The sequence below is a fragment of the Scyliorhinus torazame genome, chromosome 20, assembly GCF_047496885.1.
Source record: "Scyliorhinus torazame isolate Kashiwa2021f chromosome 20, sScyTor2.1, whole genome shotgun sequence".
Taxonomy (NCBI): domain Eukaryota; kingdom Metazoa; phylum Chordata; class Chondrichthyes; order Carcharhiniformes; family Scyliorhinidae; genus Scyliorhinus; species Scyliorhinus torazame.
Window position 1 is genome coordinate 117,015,934 of NC_092726.1, and position 19,714 is coordinate 117,035,647.

The following is a 19,714-nucleotide window of genomic DNA, read 5'->3' on the forward strand; positions in this document are numbered from 1 at the left end:
TGCCTGGACGTGCAATCACGCATTCTCATATTTGGCTCACTGTTCCCGTTGACTATTTTCCCTTTTTTGACATTTCATCTTATGCTACTCATGCACTGCTATACCCAATTCTAAATTGGCCGCAGGATTAATTTACTCAGCTACTCACCACTTCTGCCACACTTGGAGCTTTAGAGTTATTTCGAATGAAATAATTTAAAATTCTGAACCAGAATACATCTGCATGATACCATCTCATGACCGAGTAATGGCCAGGGACTGGCGAACAAGCATTAATGAAGCCGATAAGCATATTTATTGGGCACTTCTAATTCATATTTTGATGTACATGTGTACTTCATTATTCATCTTGATTATCACGGATTTTTCACATTTTATTGACCCTTCCCATTTCCTTTTAAGACGTTGCAGGGAAGATGGGTTAATCAGTTTGTTTATCAATACTGCACAAAGATGATATCAAAACGCTTTTGACGGGATGTACGGTAATTTCCATCAACGCACTCTCGGCAATCAAGAAATTGAACACACACTCGTTCTCCCCGCCTGGTTTGTTGACATTGTACATTGTCACTGTTTCTCTTAATTATATTATTTATCCTCACAGTTAACGTAGTGACGATTGTGATATTGTCTCGGGGAAAATGTGGACTTTCCAGTTCAACTACTTGCTACCTGGTGGCCATGGCAACGGCAGATCTATTGGTAGTTTTCCTGGACCTGATATTGAGGCAGATTCCAATTGCGTATCAGTTAAGAATTGTGAAGTTCATTCCAGTGTGCAACATTCACGCTGCTTTGCTTTATGCGGCTACTGACTCCTCTGTCTGGTTCACCGTCGCTTTCACCTTTGATCGATTCATTGTCATTTGTTGTCAGAAGGTGAGAAGTGGATACTGCACCGATAAAACGGCGGCCTGGGTCTTGGGAACAGTTGCGATTCTGAGCACTTTAAAGGACATCCCCTGGTATTTTATGCTGACAGCTTGGTACAGGCTGAACAACAGCCCATGGTTTTGTTACATGAGTACCAGAAATAAGATCTCACGGTTTTGGGGTGCCATTGAGTTAGTGCAGAATATTTTGACGCCAGGATTCCCATTTGTTCTGATTTTACTTCTCAATGTTTTAACCGTCCGGCACATTTTAGTGAGCAGCAGAGCACGCAGTCGACTGCGAAATGCAAGCAATGTAAACAGTCACAAAGACCCAGAGATTGAGAGTCGAAGAAAATCCATACTTTTACTATTTGCGGTCTCCGGGAATTTCATCGTCTTATGGTCCATATTCATGGCGTATTCTATGTGGTGGAGAATATTTAATATGGCGGATATTTATGGAGATATGCCCCTTTTTGTATTGGAAATAGGTTTCATGCTGCAGCTCCTAAGCTGCTGTACAAACACTTGTATATACGCCGTCACACAGAGCAATTTCAGGAAGCAGTTCATCAATGTGGTGTATATTCCTCTTTATAAAATAATACATTATATTAAATACTGAATACATAACTGATTAAAAAGAAAATAATATTATGAACAGATTTCGATCTTTTATCAGTTTTGGTCGTAACCTCTGATCTGAACCAACAACATACAGAGTCTGTCAACTCCAAATATGTCAATGGTTCCTCCGAATTTTACACAGAAAGACACCACCAGAAATACGTACAGAGTTAAACGGAATGCCCTATTATAGCCAAAGGGAAGCTGAGGTGGAGGATGTGAACCCAGTAAATGCAAAGTGAGTGACTAAATAAGCTCAGTGACAGACACAATGCATTCAACACGTGGATTTCCTCTCTTGTGTGTGATTTACGCGAAAAGAGAAAAATGTATTCGCTATGTGAGTTTTGTTGCATCTACCTTGTGTGTGTCATATGCAAACAAATGATGATATGTTCTGTCGGTCTGGGTGCAGAGAAAGCTAACTTCTAATAACCCGTACATGTTTAAGCTTCAAAAACGTGGAACACGCCTTATTTTTGAATAATCTCAGCCAGACATTTTCCCTCTTTAAACCAGGTAGAGCAGGTGTGGGTGGGGTTGCGGGGGTGGAGTGCGGGAATGCTAGTACACTTAGAACATAGAACATAGAAAATACAGCACAGAACAGGCCCTTCGGCCCACGATGTTGTGCCGGACCTTTGTCCTAGATTAATCATAGATTATCATTGAATTTACAGTGCAGAAGGAGGCTATTCGGCCCTCTGAGTCTGCACCGGCTCTTGGGAAGAGCACCCCACCCAAACTCAACACCTCTACCCAACACCAAGGGCAATTTTGGACACTAAGGGCAATTTATTATGGCTAATCCACCTACCCTGCACATCTTTGGACTGTGGGAGGAAACCAGAGCACCCGGGGGAAACCAACGCAGACACGGGGAGGACGTGCAGACTCCGCACAGACAGTGACCCAAGCCGTAATCGAACCTGGGACCCTGGAGCTGTGAAGCAATTGTGCTATCCACAATGCTACCGCGCTGCCCTTAAAAACAAATAAATCTACAATATATCATTTTACCGTAATCCATGTACCTATCCAATAGCTGCTTGAAGGTCCCTAATGATTCCGATTCAACTACTTCCACAGGCAGTGCATTCCATGCCCCCACGACTCTCTGGGTAAAGAACCTACCTCTGATATCCCTCCTATATCTTCCACCTTTCACCTTAAATTGATGTCCCCTTGTAATGGTTTGTTCCACCCGGGGAAAAAGACTCTGACTGTCTACTCTATCTATTCCCCTGATCATCTGATAAACCTCTATCAAGTCGCCCCTCGTCCTTCTCCGTTCTAATGAGAAAAGGCCTAGCACCCTCAACCTTTCCTCGTAAGACCTACTCTCCATTCTAGGTAACATCCTGGTAAATCTTCTTTGCACCTTTTCCAAAGCTTCCACATTCTTCCTAAAATGAGGTGACCAGAACTGTACACAGTACTCCAAATGTGGCCTTACCAAAGTTTTGTACAGCTGCATCATCACCTCACGGCTCTTAAATTCAATCCCTCTGTTAATAAACGCGAGCACACCATAGGCCTTCTTCACAGCTCTATCCACTTGAGTGGCAACTTTCAGAGATGTATGAACATCGACCCCAAGATCTCTCTGCTCCTCCACATTGCCAAGAACTCTACCGTTAATCCTGTATTCCGCATTCATATTTGTCCTTCCAAAGTGGACAACCTCACACTTTTCAGGGTTAAACTCCATCTGCCACTTCTCAGCCCAGCTCTGCATCCTATCTATGTCTCTTTGCAGCCGACAACAGCCCTCCTTACTATCCACAACTCCACCAATCTTCGTATCGTCTGCAAATTTACTGACCCACCCTTCAACTCCCTCATCCAAGTCATTAATGAAAATCACAAACAGCAGAGGACCCAGAACTGATCCCTGCGGTACGCCACTAGTAACTGGGATCCAGGCTGAATATTTGCCATCCACCACCACTCTCTGACTTCTATCGGTTAGCCATTTCGTTATCCAACTGACCAAATTTCCCACTATCCCATGCCTCCTTACTTTCTGCAGAAGCCTACCATGGGGAACCTTATCAAATGCCTTACTAAAATCCATGTACACTACATCCACTGCTTTACCTTCATCCACATGCTTGGTCACCTCCTCAAAGAATTCAATAAGATTTGTAAGGCAAGACCTACCCCTCACAAATCCGTGCTGACTATCCCTAATCAAGCAGTGTTTTTCCAGATGCTCAGAAATCCTAATATTCAGTACTCTTTCCATTACTTTGCCTACCACCGAAATAAGACTAATTGGCCTGTAATTCCCAGGGTTATCTCTAGTCAATTTTTTGAACAGGGGCTCGACATTCGCCACTCTCCAATCCCCTGGTACCACCCCTGTTGACAGTGAGGACGAAAAGATCATTGCCAACGGCTCTGCAATTTCATCTCTTGCTTCCCATAGAATCCTTGGATATATCCTGTCAGGCCCGGGGGACCTGTCTATCCTCAAGTTTTTCAAAATGCCCAACAGATCTTCCTTCCTAACAAGTATTTCCTCGAGCTTAACAGTCTGTTTCACACTGTCCTCTCCAACAATATCGCCCATCTCATTTGTAAATACAGAAGAAAAGTACTCGTTCAAGACCTCTCCTATCTCTTCAGACTCAATACACAATCTCCCGCTACTGTCCTTGATCGGACCTACCCTCGCTCTAGTCATTCTCATATTTCTCACATATGTGTAAAAGGCCTTGGGGTTTTCCTTGCTCCTACCCGCCAAAGAGTGTTCATGCCCTCTCTTAGATCTCCTAATCCCTTTCTTCAGTTCCCTCCTGGCTATCTTGTATCCCTCCAATGCCCTGTCTGAACCTTGTTTCCTCAGCCTTACATAAGTCTCCTTTTTCCTCTTAACAAAACATTCAACCTCTCTTGTCAACCATGGTTCCCTCACTCGACCGTCTCTTCCCTGACTGACAGGGACAAAAATATCAAGGACAAGTAGTACCTGTTCCTTGAACAAGTTCCACATTTCACTTGTGTCCTTCCCTGACAGCCTATGTTCCCAACTTATGCACTTCAATTCTTGTCTGACAGCATCGTATTTACCCTTCCCCCAATTGTAAACCAAGCCTTGTTGCACGCACCTATCCCTCTCCATTACTAAAGTGAAAGTCACAGAATTGTGGTCACTATCTCCAAAATGCTCCCACACAAACAAATCTATCACTTGCCCTTGTTCATTACCAAGTACTAAATCCAATATTGCCCCTCCTCTTGTCGGGCAATCTACATACTGTGTTAGAAAAGCTTCCTGGACACACTGCACAAACACCACCCCATCCAAACTATTTGATCTAAAGAGTTTCCACTCAATGTTTGGGAAGTTAAAGTCACCCATGACTACTACCCTGTGACTTCTGCACCTTTCCAAAATCTGTTTTCCAATCTGTTCCTCCACATCTCTGCCAATATTGGGGGGCCTATAGAAAACTCCTAACAAGGTGACTGCTCCTTTCCTATTTCTGACTTCAACCCATACTACCTCATTAGGGTGATACTCCTCGAACTGCCTTTCTGCAGCTGTTATACTATATCTAATTAACAATGCCACGCCCACCCCTCTTTTACCACCCTCACTAATCTTATTGAAACATCTATAACCAGGGACCTCCAACAACCATTTATGCCCCTCTTCTATCCAAGTTTCCGTGATGGCCACCACATCGTAGTCCCAAGTACCGATCCATGCCTTAAGTTCACCCACCTTATTCCTGATACTTCTTGCGTTGAAGTATACACACTTCAACCCATCTCCGTGCCTGCAAGTACTCTCCTTTGCCAGTGTTCCTTTCCCCACTGCCTCATTACACGCTTTGGCGTCCTGAATATCGGCTACCTTAGTTGCTGGACTACAAATCCGGTTCCCATTCCCCTGCCAAATTAGTTTAAACCCTCCCGAAGAGTACTAGAAAACCTCCCTCCCAGGATATTGGTGCCCCTATGTTTCAGATGCAACCCGTCCTGCTTGTACAGGTCCCACCTTCCCCAGAATGCGCTCCAATTATCCAAATACCTGAAGCCCTCCCTCCTACACCATTCCTGCAGCCACGTGTTCAACTGCACTCTCTCCCTATTCCGAGCCTCGCTATCACGTGGCACCGGCAACAAACCAGAGATGACAACTCAGTCTGTCCTGGCTTTTAACTTCCAGCCTAACTCCCTAAACTTGTTTATTACCTCCACAGCCCTTTTCCTACCTATGTGGTTGGTACCAATGTGCACCACGACGTCTGGCTGCTCGCCCTCCCCCTTAAGGTTCCTGAAGACACGATCCGAGACATCCCTGACCCTGGCACTTTAGATAACTCATTGACCTAAATCAAAGTTCCATCACACCCCCAACCTCACAGGTAACAGCACCCCCCACACGCACCCCCAACCCACAGAACCCTCTCCTCCCGATGGAGCACCTCCACTTCACCAACATGGTAATTAACTGTCCAATGTATCGTTCATCTTTCAGCACTGAAGATATTCGGTGATTACAACAATACTTTACAAGCTTCACACTTAGAAATTCAATTCCAGGACCTCAGCAACATTAAGGAAGTCGTTACGTTAATGATGACTTGTTACCGTTCAGAGCAATGTCCCAGAAGCAACCGTCAAGTGACATAGCCAATCTGAATATCCTGCGTCTCTATTAAACCCGGACCGTCCCTAACCTCCCAATTCAAATCAGGACAAATCACATTTTTCACGTTTTATTCGAAGAGTAAATATGGAGAGAAATGACTGGAGAGTGAGTCTGCGGGTGGGTCCGCAAGCTGAAAGAAATGGACAGACACATTCCCCCAATCCCCGAATATATTCAATCGACTGAATTTAATGTTGCTGCGCGTTCCATTGGATTCTGGCAACCCCACTACTCTGTCTGCCTCACACACAAGCGCCATGTATCCGGTGTGAACAGAGCTTTTCCAGAGCGACAATTTTCATGTCAGTCCCGCTCCACGATTGGGGATTCAGGCTGAATCAACTCCTCTTGGCGGCCACTGTGGCAAGTCGCAGGAAAACAGGTTCTCTCTTACTCGTTCTCTGGGTTACTGGGTTATGGGGATAGGGTGGAGGTGTGGGCTTGACTAAGGTGCTCTCTCAAAGAGCCGGTGCAGACTTGATGGGCAGAATGGCCTCCTTTTAGCACAGGGCTAATCGTTGGCTTTGAAAGCAGACCAAGGCAGCCAGCAGCACGGTTCAATTCCCATAACAGCCTCCCCGACCAGGCGCCGGAATGTGGCGACTAGGGGCTTTTCACAGTAACTTTATTTGGAGCCTACTTGTGACAATAAGCGATTTTCATTTGATTTCATTTCGGCAAAGTAAATTCTATGATACACAAGGGCCAGGCCTTAAGCACCTCAAATAAGAGATAGTCGAACCATCACCCTTTTACATTAGAACAAAGAACAGAGAAAATAGAACAGTACAGAACAGAACAGGCCGTTCAATGTTGTGCCGACCGTTTATACTAATCATAGAAACTACAGTGCAGAATGCCCATCGAGTCTGCACCGGCTCTTCGAAAGAGCACCCTACCCAAGCCCACACCTCCACCCTATCCCCATATCCCAGTAACCCCACACAACACTAAGGGCAATTTTGGATACTAAGGGAAATTTAGCATGACCAATCCACCTAACCTGCACATCTTTGGACTGTGGGTGGAAACCGGAGAACCCGGAGAAAACCCATGCACACACGGGGAGAACGTGCAGACTCCGCACAGACAGTGACCCAAGCCGGAATTAGAACCTGGGACCCTGGAGCTGTGAAGCAATTGTGCTACCCACAATGCTACCGTGCTTCATAAGAACATAAGAACTAGGAGCAGGAGTATGTCATCTGGCCCCTCGAGCTTGCTCCAGCATTTAATGATATCATGGCTGATCTTTTTGGACTCAGCTCCACTTTCCGGCCTGAGCGCTATAATCCTTAATCCCTTTATTCTTCAAAAAACTATCTATCTTTATCTTAAAAACATTTCATGAAGGAGCCTCAACTGCTTCACTGGGCAAGGCATTCCACAGATGCACACCAATTGGGTGAAGCCGTTCCCCCTAAGCTCAGTCCTAAACTTACTTCCCCTTATTATGAGGCTATGCCCCCTAGTTCTGTTTTCACCCGCCAGTGGAAACAACCTGCCCGCATCTATCATATCTATTCCCTTCATAATTTTATATGTTTCTATATGATCCCCCCTCATCCTTCCAAATTCCAACGAATACAGTCCCAGTCTGCTCAACCTCTCCTCGTAATCCAACCCCTTCAGCTCTGGGATTAACCTAGTGAATCGCCTCTGCACACCTTCCAGTGCCAGTACGTCCTTTCTCAAGTAAGGAGACCAAAACTGAACACAATACTCCAGGTGTGGCCTCACTAACACCTTATACAATTGTAGCATAACCTCCCTAGTCTTAAACTACATCCCTCTAGCAAAGGAAGACAAAATTCAATTTGCCTTCTTAATCACCTGTTCCACCTGGAAACCACCTTTTTGCGACTCATGCACTAGCACACTCAGGACTCTCTGCGCAGCAGCATGGTTTAATATTTTATCATTTAACTAATAATCACTTTTGCTGTTATTCCTACCAAAATGGATAACCTCACATTTGTCAACATTGTATTCCATCTGGCAAACCCCAGCCCAGTTACTTAGCCTATCCAAATCCCTCTGCAGACTTACAGTATTCTCTGCACTTTTTGCTTTACCACTCATCTTAGTGTCGTCTGTAAACTTGGACACATTGCCCTTGGTCCCCAACTCCAAATCATCTATGCAAATTGTGAAGAATTGTGGGCCCAACACTAATCCCTGAGGGACACCACTAGCTACTGTGTGCCAACCAGAGAAACACACATTAATCCCCACTCTTTGCTTTCTATTAATTAACCAATCCTCTATCCCTGCTACTTCTTTCCCCTTAATGCCATGCATCTTTATCTCATGCAGCAACCTTCTGTGTGGCACCTTGTCAAAGGCTTTCTGGAAACCCAGATATCCCACATCCATTGGCTCCCCGTTATCTACTGCACTGGTAACGTCCTCAAAAAATTCCACTAAATTGGTTAGGCACGACCTTCCTTTTATGAACCCATGCTGCGTCTGCCCAATGGGACAATTTCCATCCAGATGCCTCGCTATTTCTTCCTTGATGATAGATTCCAGCATCTTCCCTACTACCGAAGTTAAGCTCACTGGCCTATAATTACACGCTTTCTGCCTACCTCCTTTTTTAAACAGCGGTGTCACGTTTGCTAATTTCCAATCCGCCGGGACGACCCCAGAGTCTAGAGAATTTTGGTAAATTATCACTATTAGCATTTACAATTTCCCTAGCCATCTCTTTCAGCACTCTGGGATGCATTCCATCAGGGCCAGGAGACTTGTCGACCTTTAGCCCCATTAGCTTGCCCATCACTACCTCCTTAGTGATAACAATCCTCTCAAGGTCCTCATCTGTCATAGCCTCATTTCCATCAGTCACTGGCATGTTATTTGTGTCTTTCACTGTGAAGACCGACCCAAAAGACCTGTTCAGTTCCTCAGCCATTTCCTTATCCCCCCCCCCCATTATTAAATCTCCCTTTTCATCCTCTGAAGGACCAATATTTACCTTAGCCACTCTTTTTTGTTTTATATATTTGTAGAAAGTTTTATTATCTGTTTTATATTTTGGGCAAGTTTACTCTCATGATCTATCTTACTCTTCGTTATAGCCTTTTTCGTAGCTCTCTGTTGCCCCTTAAAGATTTCCCAGTCCTCTAGTGTCCCACTAATCTTTGCTACTTTGTATGCTTTTTCCTTAAATTTGATACTCTCCCTTATTTCCTTAGATATCAACGGTCGATTCCCCCTCCTTCTACCGTCCTTCCTATTTGTTGGTATAAACTTTGCTGAGCACTGTGAAACATCGCTTGGAAGGTTCTCCACTGTTCCTCAACTGTTTCGCCATCAAGTCTTTGCTCCCAGTCTACCTTAGCTAGTTCTTCTATCATCCCATTGCAATCACATTTGTTTAAGCACAAAACACTAGTGTTTGATTTTAACTTCTCGCCATCCATCTGTATTTTAATTTCCACCATTTTGTGATCGCTCCTTCATAGAGGATCCCTAACTATGAGATCCTGAATCAATCCTGTCTCATTACACAGGACCAGATCTCGGACCGCTTGTTCCCTCGCAGGTTCCATTACATACTGTTCTAGGAAACTATCGCGGACCCATTCTATAAACTCCTCCTCAAGGCTGCCTTGACCGACCTTAACCGGAAAGGGTGTGCGGAATCAGTATGTAAGCGTGTCCATGGACGACCAGGTTATTTCCTTGGATCGAGGCCGACTGTGGTTGGTAATGGTTTGTGGTTCCTGGCAGAAATCACCCTGGTGCACCAGTTGCTCAACATCATTATTGATGCTGGGCCACCATGTGTAGCACCTGGACCTGGAGAATTGTCTAAATTTAAGCCTGCCAGGCCACGCTGAGCTCTGTCTCTGTCCACGTTAATATCTTCAATTTTATGACAGTCCTTCTCCCTGATTTCTATATCTACACTGTCTCTCTCACGTATGAACATGAACACAAAGTATTTATTTTAGAACTCCGGCTCCAGACACAAATTAGCACTGCGATGCTTAATGCAACTTATTCTATCACTATATAAATTTTGTCCTTAATATACTTCAAAACAACTTCGGAATTTCCTTTATTTTCATCGAATTTACAGTGCAGAAGGAGGCCACCCGGCCCATCGAGTCTGCACCGGCTCTTGGAAAGAGCACCCTACCCAAGGTCAACACCTCCACCCTATCCCCACAACCCAGCAACCCTACCCAACATTCAGGGCAATTTTGGACACTAAGGGCAATGTATCACGGCCAGTCCACCTAACCTGCACATCATTGGACTGTGGGAGGAAACCGGAGCACCCGGAGGAAACCCGCGCACTCACGGGGAGGACGTACAGACTCTGCACAGACAGTGACCCAAGCCGGAATCGATCCTGGGACCTTGGAGCTGTGAAGCAATTGTGCTATCCACAATGCTGCCGTGCTGTCAATCAGTATCAATTCATGTCCGCTTTCTGCTGTCCTAATTTCCCTTATAAGTTCCCTCTTCCAATTTCTGTACGCATCTGGCACATCTGTTATTTGATCATTCGATGACTGTCACAGTCCTCCCTTTTTTTCTACTGATCCAATACTGTTTACCCTTCGAAATAAAGGGTTCACTGTATTTACTTGTCTCACTCTTTCGCTGATTGTAAAAAAGTTGGCCCTGAACATCTCGATGTCCTTCCTGAATGCGTCCCACTGTTCCGTCAGTGAGTTACTTCAAAGTGTCATCTCCCAGTCCACTCTGGGCAAATCATATCCGATCTTAGTAAAATCTGCCTTCCCGCAGTTTACAACTTTGATTTCAAGTCAATCCGTGCCCATAACTATCTTGAATCTAATTGAGTTACGATCACTGTCTGCACAATTCTCCATTTCAAACACTTGCCTGGCTTTGTTCCGTGAAATTATATCTTGTCGGACCTATACTAGCTTAATATTTTCTCCTGCATGCATTGTCAGAAATCCACTTCAATTAAATATTTCACTCTATGACCACACCGGTTAATTTTTGGGAAGTTGAAATTCATTACTTTTACACTTCTCTGACATTTGCCAACATATCTGCTCTTCTCTTTTTCCAATAGGACACTCCCAGCACTGTGAGTGTGCCTTTATTATTTTTAGGCTCTGCCGTTATGACTTCAGTTGACGAGGTTTCTAAGATAATATTCCTCCTTACTACTGTAATTGATTCCCTGCTCAAAATATCGCCATCTGCTCCTCTTGTGCCTCCTTCTCCATCTCGCATGATTCTGTATCCTGGAATATTCAGCTGTCAAGCCGATACCTATCTCAACCATGTCTCAGTGACATCACTGCCATAATACCACATTTGGGGCAGCACGGTAGCACACGTGGAGAGCACTGTGGCTTCACAGCGCCGGGGTCCCAGGTTCGATTTCCCGCCGGGTCACTGTCTGTGCGGAGTCTGCATGTTCTCCCGGTGTCTGCGTGGGTTTCCTCCCGGTGCTACGGTTTCCAACCAGTCCAAAGACTTGCAGGCGAGGTGGATTGGCCATGACAAATTGCACTGAGTGTCCAAAAAAAAAAAGTTTGGCAGGGGTTATTCGTTTACGGGGAGAGGGTGGAAGTGAGGGCTTCAGTGGGTCAATTGAATAGGTGCAGAATCGATGCGCACAATGCCCTCTTCTGCACTGTATTTTCTATGTTCTATGTTATACTGTCAGGTTTCAATTTGCGCCCTAATCAGACCACTGACAGTAAAATAAAAAACTATTCAACCTTGACAAAGCCCATGTGGACTTAAAAATCTCTGCCTTCTTGACTCACGTGAGCTATCTTATAATTTTGGATGTAGATCTGTCCCTGCTGAACCTCTCAGGGTCCCAGCCCGTTGACAAGTTAGTTGAAATCCTCCTCAACTACGCTCTCAACCTTCCCTAACAGCAGTAACAAATCTCCCTACAAGGACTCTTGTCGCATTGGTTTATGGGGAAGTGAGGGCTAAAGTGGGTCGGTGCAGACTCGAAAGGCCGAATGACCTCCTTCTGCACTGTATGTTATATTATATACCGCCTGCCTTTTCCCCTTACAAATTAATTCCCGACTACTATAGTCCTGCCATTCTTCCCCCTCCCCCTCGGGTGCAGCAGACACTCACAGGCTGCGGCTGCTTTCCCCCAGACAGTATCCAAAACGTATATCTTGGAAAGATGGTTGGCACAGTGAACATCTGCACAACCTTCCTTCCTCTACTCTATCTCCTGGTCACCCTTTCTGCCTTTCAATCCCCACCTCACTGAACGGCTGCGCCTACCTAACTGAATGGCTATTCCTGAGTTGCCTAGCATGACGCATGCTTCACAATGAATCCACGCTCAGCTCCAGCTGATAATTATGGGCAGCACAGTAGCACAGTTGTTAGCACAGTTGGTTCATAGCTCCAGGGTCCCAGCTCCAGTTCCCAGCGGTGTCACTCTCTGTGCGGAGTCTGCACGTTCTCCCCGTGTCTGCGTGGGGTTCCTCCGGGTGCTCCGGCTTCCTCACACAGTCCAAAATGTGAGGGTTAGGCGAATTGGCCATGCTAAATTTCCCTTAGTGATCACAAAATGTTAAGTGGGAGTTACTGGGTTATGGGAATACTGTAGACACGCGGGCTTTAGTAGGGTGCTCTTTCCAAGGGCCGGTGCAGACTCAATGATCCGAAAGGCCTCCTGATGCATTGTAATTTCTATGATTCTATGATTACAGCTCTTAAATGCGGTTATCCAGTAGCTGCAGTTGGACGCACTTCATGTACACGTGGTCACCAGAGACATAAGAACTAGGAGCAGGAGTAGGCCATCTGGCCGCTCGAGCCTGCGCCGCCATTCAATGAGATCATGGCTGATCTTTTGTGGACTCAGCTCCACTTTCCGGCCCGAACACCATAACACTTAATCCCTTTCTTCTTCAAAAAACTATCTATCTTTATCTTAAAAACATTTCATGAAGGAGCCTCAACTGCTTCACTGGGCAAGGAATTCCATAGATTCACAACTATTTGGGTGAAGAAGTTCCTCCTAAGCTCAGTCCTAAATCTAATCCCCTCATTTTGAGGCTATGCCCCCCCCAGTTCTGCTTTCACCCGCCAGTGGAAACAATCTGTCTCTATTCCGTTCATAATTGTATATGTTTCTATAAGATCTCCCCCCCCACCACCACCACCACCACCTCCCACCCCCACCCCCGCATCCTTCTAAATTCCAACAATTGTGTCTTCCACTGTGAAGACCGACCTAAAAAACCTGTTCAGTTCCTCAGCCATTTCCTCATCTCCCATTATTAAATCTCCCTTCCCATCCTCTAACGGACCAATATTTACCTTAGCCACTCTTTTTTGTTTTATATATTCGTAGAAACATTTACTATCTGTTCATAGATCCTGAGCAAGTTTACACTCATAATCTATCCTACTCTTCTTCATAGTTTCTTTGGTAGCTTTCTGTTGCCTCCTAAAGATTTCCCAGTAGTCTAATCTTCCACTAATATTTGCCACTTTGTATGCTTTTTCCTTCAATTTGACACTCTCCCTTATTTCCTTAGATGTCCACGGTCGATGTATCCTCATTCTACCATCCTTCCTTTTTATTGTTATAAACCTTTGCTGAGCACTGTGAAGAAAATCGCTTGCAACGTTTTCCACTGTTCCTCAACTGTTCTGTTTTATCATAAAGTCCTTCCTCCCAGTCTACCTTAGCTAACTCTTCTCTCATACCATTGTAATCTCCTTTGTTTAAGCCCAAAACACTTGTGTTTAATTTTTCCGCCTCACCGTCCATCTGTATTTTTAATTCCACCATATTATGATCGCTCCTTCCCAGAGGATCCCAAACTATGAGATCATTAATCAATCCTGCCTCATTACACAGGACCAGATCTAGGACCGCTTGTTTCCCCCATGATAACTGCTGTACCATTTCTACATGCATCAGTTATTTATTTGTTTATTGCCTGCCCCACCATAATGTTACCATTTGGTGGCCTATGGACTACTCGTTTCAGTGATTTTTTTTCGCCCTATTATTCCTGATTTCCACCCAAATGGATTGAACCTGATCCTCCATAGCAGCGATGTCATCCCTTACTGTTGCCCGTATGTCATCCTTAAATAACAGAGCTACACCACCTCCCTTACCATCCACTCTGCCCTTCCGAAAAGTTTGACATTTGTCATTGGCAGCCTGCTTCATAACAACCTTACTGAAAACACTATACATATTTATTTCAGATTATAAACCATACCGGAACGCGCGAGAAAGTACTGACACAAGTTGTATATGCGTCCTATGTCTTTAAATAAGCTATATCACTGTTCCAGTCTTTGGCTGCTGGAATGCACATCCCGTCAATAACATTATATTAAGCACCATAATTCAAAACGCCACGTATCCTGTGTCTGTTGTGAAATCTGTGATGTTCTTGCTCTTTTAACAGCCAATGGGGCTGTTTAGCACAGGGCTAAATCGCTGGCTTTGAAAGCAGACCAAGGCGGGCCAGCAGCACGGTTCAATTCCCTTACCAGCCTGCCCGAACAGACGCCGGAATGTGGCAACTAGCGGCTTTTCACAGTAACTTCATTGAAGCCTACTTGTGACAGTAAGCGATTTTCATTTCACTTCATTAAGTGCTTGTAGTTGTTCTGAGAGCTCAAGAGCCATCAAGAGTCCCCACAGCTGCTGCTATCGTTCCAGTCTTTCTTGAATGTTTAACCTAGAAATTTAAAGGAAAAGTGGAAAAGAGTCCTGGTCGTCACCAGGTGTTAGATGTTGTCCGTATAAAACTGTTCCTGTATGGGCCGAACACGTGTGTTATTCAGGGGTCTGCAGTTCTTATAGTTTGCCATATATTCATATCTATTTTCCTCGTGGTTAAGCGCCGAATTCTGTTACATTTCAACCCGACCTTGAAGTGCTTTTGTCTGGTTAATTAGTCAGTTTACAATAACTCAACTATCTCAAATTCCTGAAGCTACTGCAAATATTGCTCCACTTGCAGTTACTTGTAAAGTTCTATGTTCTATGTTCTGACACAAAAGATCCATTCTGCAGGGGCAGAGTGGGTTAACTAATCTGAATATATCTGACAATTCAAAACTTAATATTTGTAAGTTCCAATTAAAAATACATCTTCAGCTCTTTTTTTTATTGCTTTACCAGAATTACAAAGCCAGAGCTCAGATTGTGGACAGGGGAAACCCCAGCACGGATCAATTCTCTGCTGGTTTGAAAAGGGGATGAAGTAAAAGTCGGATTGCTGCCAAGTTCCCGTGTCAAAGGTCTTAGAACGATGTGTTTTCTCGGAATATAGGTTTGCTTTGAAACAGAGTTGTGTGTGTTGTCTTTTAAAAAAAACAGCTTCCACATTGTCTGAAGTTTTAATTTACAAGCTAATGTAAACATGTATTTTAAAATATCAAACACAATAACTCATTGAATATGTGACTGAACCAATTTTGCGCTGTATCTTGGTTTTCTACCAGAGTTCTCTACCAGACGTCATTTTGTCACCACCCTTCTTTTGTTTAAACAAGAAACATGAACATGGAGATATTGCATTTACCCATCTGTCCTTTACACTTAATTCTGCAATCTCAGAATTAATATATCAGCGTTGTGTCAGGGATGTTTTAACCCTGAACTAATGAAACACCGGATAGGTCATATGTCATATATTTCAACTGTAATATGTATTTCAACTATCCTAATTTCCAATGAACACCATAAAATTAATATTTTCTTATTCTTACATACGTGATTTTGTACCCTGATTAAAATTCCCCGTGTAACAAAATTACCCTGGAAATGTCAATGATAACCGTTGAAAAGAAAAATAGCTTAACTGCACTCAAACTATGATCTTTAAATCACAATGTCAGACGACACATTAAAATAAGTACGGTAGAAATCCTTCTGGAGCCTATTCTAAAGATTCAAATTATAAACTCAAGGTTACTCAATCATAGCAGAGAGATATTAACATTCACAGACCAAGCGCACACACATTCTCACTGGTCGCAAATATCAGAGTTAACTGTTGGCCCTCTCTCATGGCTACAAATTCACAAAGAGACAGTAATTTCACAATCGCTTAATTAAAATACGGATCAAAATCTTCCATTCTCCTTCGTCATAAAACGTTATCTGTGTTATTCCATTTCAGTCAATTTCCACAGATTAAGTTTATAGGCATTAGCTATTCTTCGAGACGTATATATTTGTTTTGGTGCGGATGACCTGCTTGCTGAAATGGTAAAATGTTTGTGTACAGAACCGAAGGAGGCGGAGAACTTGGAATGATGCCATTTGCGTCTGTTACGCGATCTCATACGTTATTTATTCATTCCTTTCACGTTATTCAATTTTCTTTCTTGTTCTTTAAGCTGAATTCAATTTTCAATGTTTCCTATTTAACCAGCGTTTGTAAGAGATATTACTGGATGTTTCTTTTTTTTTATTCAAATGAATTGAATTACTGCCGAGTTTATTTGAACGGCTTGAAACGATCTGAAGTTATTCTAGACAAGAATCCATTGTTGAGTTTCCAACTTTAATCTTGTACCGACTTTCCTCCCCATTTTTGTTTTTGTTTTGGATGGGGATTTGTCATCCTCAGATATTCCTGAAAAAAAAGCTGATTGAGCGTTCCAGCCCCTTTCTGATCTTTGCATTTTACTTTTTTTTTCCTTTCCTTCCTTTTGGACATGTCTAACCTTTTAGTTAATTGATAATGTCTATTGCCAGGGAGCCTGTTTCTTTCCTCTCTCCTTGAGACGTTCCAGGACAGTGCTGAGCCATAATTGTAGCAGTTTCCTGTGATTCTTTGTCAGTTTGCAGAATCTGTACTGCCGCTATCTTTTCTCGCTTTATTGATATGCTTAAAATGATTTGTTGTGAATATGGGAGAGTGAGAGCTCAATTCCTTTCAACTAGCCTGTTTTTCAAACGGTGTGAAGGCGTTATATCTGTCATTAGTTCTTCTAACTGGTGGACCCCTGCTTTATTTGTCATATCTCGCTTCTGTGTATCTCCCCGTTTTCTCTGTTCCACAGGGGCTGCGCGGGATCCCATCCATCTTTGATCATTGTTTTTTTTTGTACCAGAGTATTTTACACTTACTCGACCTCCAGGCTCATGGACCCCGGGGACCCCAGAGAAGCGGCCTTGTGCCTCTCTTTTATTTCCCACGATGTGTTTACCCTGTCGTCTCTATCACCCGAGTATCTGGGTGTGTCCAGGCGACTGTGCTCAAAGGAATTTACCTATCATCCACTCCAGGTGGGTAGCGGTCCTGGCTTGTCACTGTGTCACAGCAAGTTCTGCGACCGTTAACTCTCAACAGTCTGTGCGCCTCGGATTCCCAACCAACTCTGACCTTCACGTGAGAGCTCAATTGCCCCGTTAATTCAGGCTCAGCATGGGTCCTCGAGCAGCCAACTTCTGACAGTCAAAGGTTTGACTACTCGCCTTATCCACCGGCTCGAGCGGCGTCCGACTCAGCAACATCCCGCCAAACTACGCCAAATGTAGGAGGTGAAATAATTCACATGAAGGCCTAATTATAAGTTTTTTAAAAAAGCAGTTTATTATGGCAGAATTCTGGGAGAGAAGGCCTGACACTCCCCAGCCTTTGACAGCACCTTCTCTCACTTGAGCTAAAGCTCACAAGGATGAATATACAGATTCAATGGGCGGAATTAGTTGTATTCTCATTTACATACAATCAATCAACTATATTCGCGTCGTACTTTATTACATGAAGTCAATCAATTTTCCTAGCATCCCAGTTATCACATATATGTTTTCAGTGGGTGTTGTCTTACCCGCCCCTAACTTCATACAGAAGTCATTCAAAACTAACATAATGATGTCCTGTCTGCAATTGGTGTCCTTGAGCTTTATCAAGGATTCATTGTATGTCTTGTTCTGTGAAGCTGTTATCAGCGGCTGTTGGGATACTCCCTATACATACCCGCGGCTTGGCTTTCATGAGACAGTTTACAGGGAATGCGGCTTGTTCAGCCATTTTGGGACTTCAATATCACAAAATAGCTAACAACCATGTTGTGTCTTTTCTGAGAGTAACAGCATTGTGTATACACTATCTATGTCTACAAATTGCCTCTTCTAACCAGGCATCTAAGCCAATGAGTACCTATTGTCTCATCAGAACTATTCAAAAGTAATATAGGAGCACAAATTTAGTTACAGGGCCACCTATAATTTATATCATAGTCCAGTATCAGAAAATGACTTCCAACAACATCCATGGTAAAGATTAGTTAGTTAGGGCCAGGGAATTTCGCATTTTTATATGGCATGCGGCATCAGAGGTGGGCTGTGGTGTATGTGATATCTGTTTGTATTGGAGAAGGTCAATATAAAACAGCTATATAGGGATATTTCACTTCGGACAACAATTACTAAACATCTTCACAGCACAGCTAAACTCTTCCTGCTTTCAATCTATACAAAAGGTAACGCACATGGAGAGAGAGCGCCATAGAATGAAATGGCCGCGCACAATCAAACTCATTCTATCAAAAAAAAGCCAATTTACTTCGGTCCAGTTCCTGACCCACATCCAGTGCAATCCTCCCCAGTGATAGTCACATAATTATAGATTCAGAGAATAATAAGGTGTAGAAGTGACCCTTCGACCATCGGGACTGCTCTGACTCATGAAAAACACCCTCCTATCTACTTCATCCCATTTTCCAGCACTTGGCCCGTCATCTTGAATCTTATGACGTGCAAATTACTCATCCAGGTACTTGAAAAGGGTGACGGGAAACCCGCCGCTACCACGTTCCCAGGCAGTTCATTCAGACCGTCACCACCGACTGAGTGAATTAGCTGTTCCTCAAACTTCCCGTAAACCTCCTGTCCCACACCTTGATACATTGAACGTGTGTCCCCTCGCAGCTGACCCTTCCACTAAGGGGAACAGGTGCTTCCTATTCACCCTGTCCATGTCCATTATTATCTAATAAACCCCGATAAGGTCGCCCCTTGTCTTCTCTGCTCCAGTGAAAACAACCCAAGCCTATCCAACCATCTTCATAACTTAAATCTTCCATCCCAGGCAACATCCTGGTGAATAGCCTTTGCATTATATTCCAGTGCAATCACATACTTCCTATAATGTGGCGACCAGAATGTCAATCAGTACTCCAGTTGTTCTGGACAGAATACTCCACACAGTACCCCGCCTGTGGCCCCACCAACTTTCGGTAAAGGTTCCAGTAATAGATGGATAATTGGAATTGATATTCCACTCTGGTGAGAACCAACATTCAGTACAATTCTACACTGACAGATGCTTCCAGTAATATTTGTTCACTGTTGTCAGATATTCCACTTTTGGAATTTCACTCCCACTGAATCTTCCTTCAGAGAGATTGCCTTAACTGAGATCCAGTCTAACATTATACAAGATTCCACAAGCATATAACTTCATTAATTACAGGTCCTGAGTGTTAAAAACAGAGGTTTAGTGTCCGTTGGTGAACAGTTTCAAGACATAGATCTGTTTAAGGATATTTAACTTCAGTGAATTATTTC

The 19,714-nt window shown here is 43.8% G+C and overlaps 1 protein-coding gene across 1 annotated transcript; it reads left to right on the forward strand.

The window, feature by feature from the left end:
• Positions 1-478: 478 nt before the first annotated feature.
• On the forward strand, positions 479-1,503 carry LOC140396782 (probable G-protein coupled receptor 139). The gene is made up of 2 exons (XM_072485501.1): positions 479-485; positions 608-1,503. Exons 1-2 carry the CDS (start codon positions 479-481, stop codon positions 1,501-1,503), a joined length of 903 nt encoding a protein of 300 aa, XP_072341602.1.
• Positions 1,504-19,714: the final 18,211 nt, after the last annotated feature.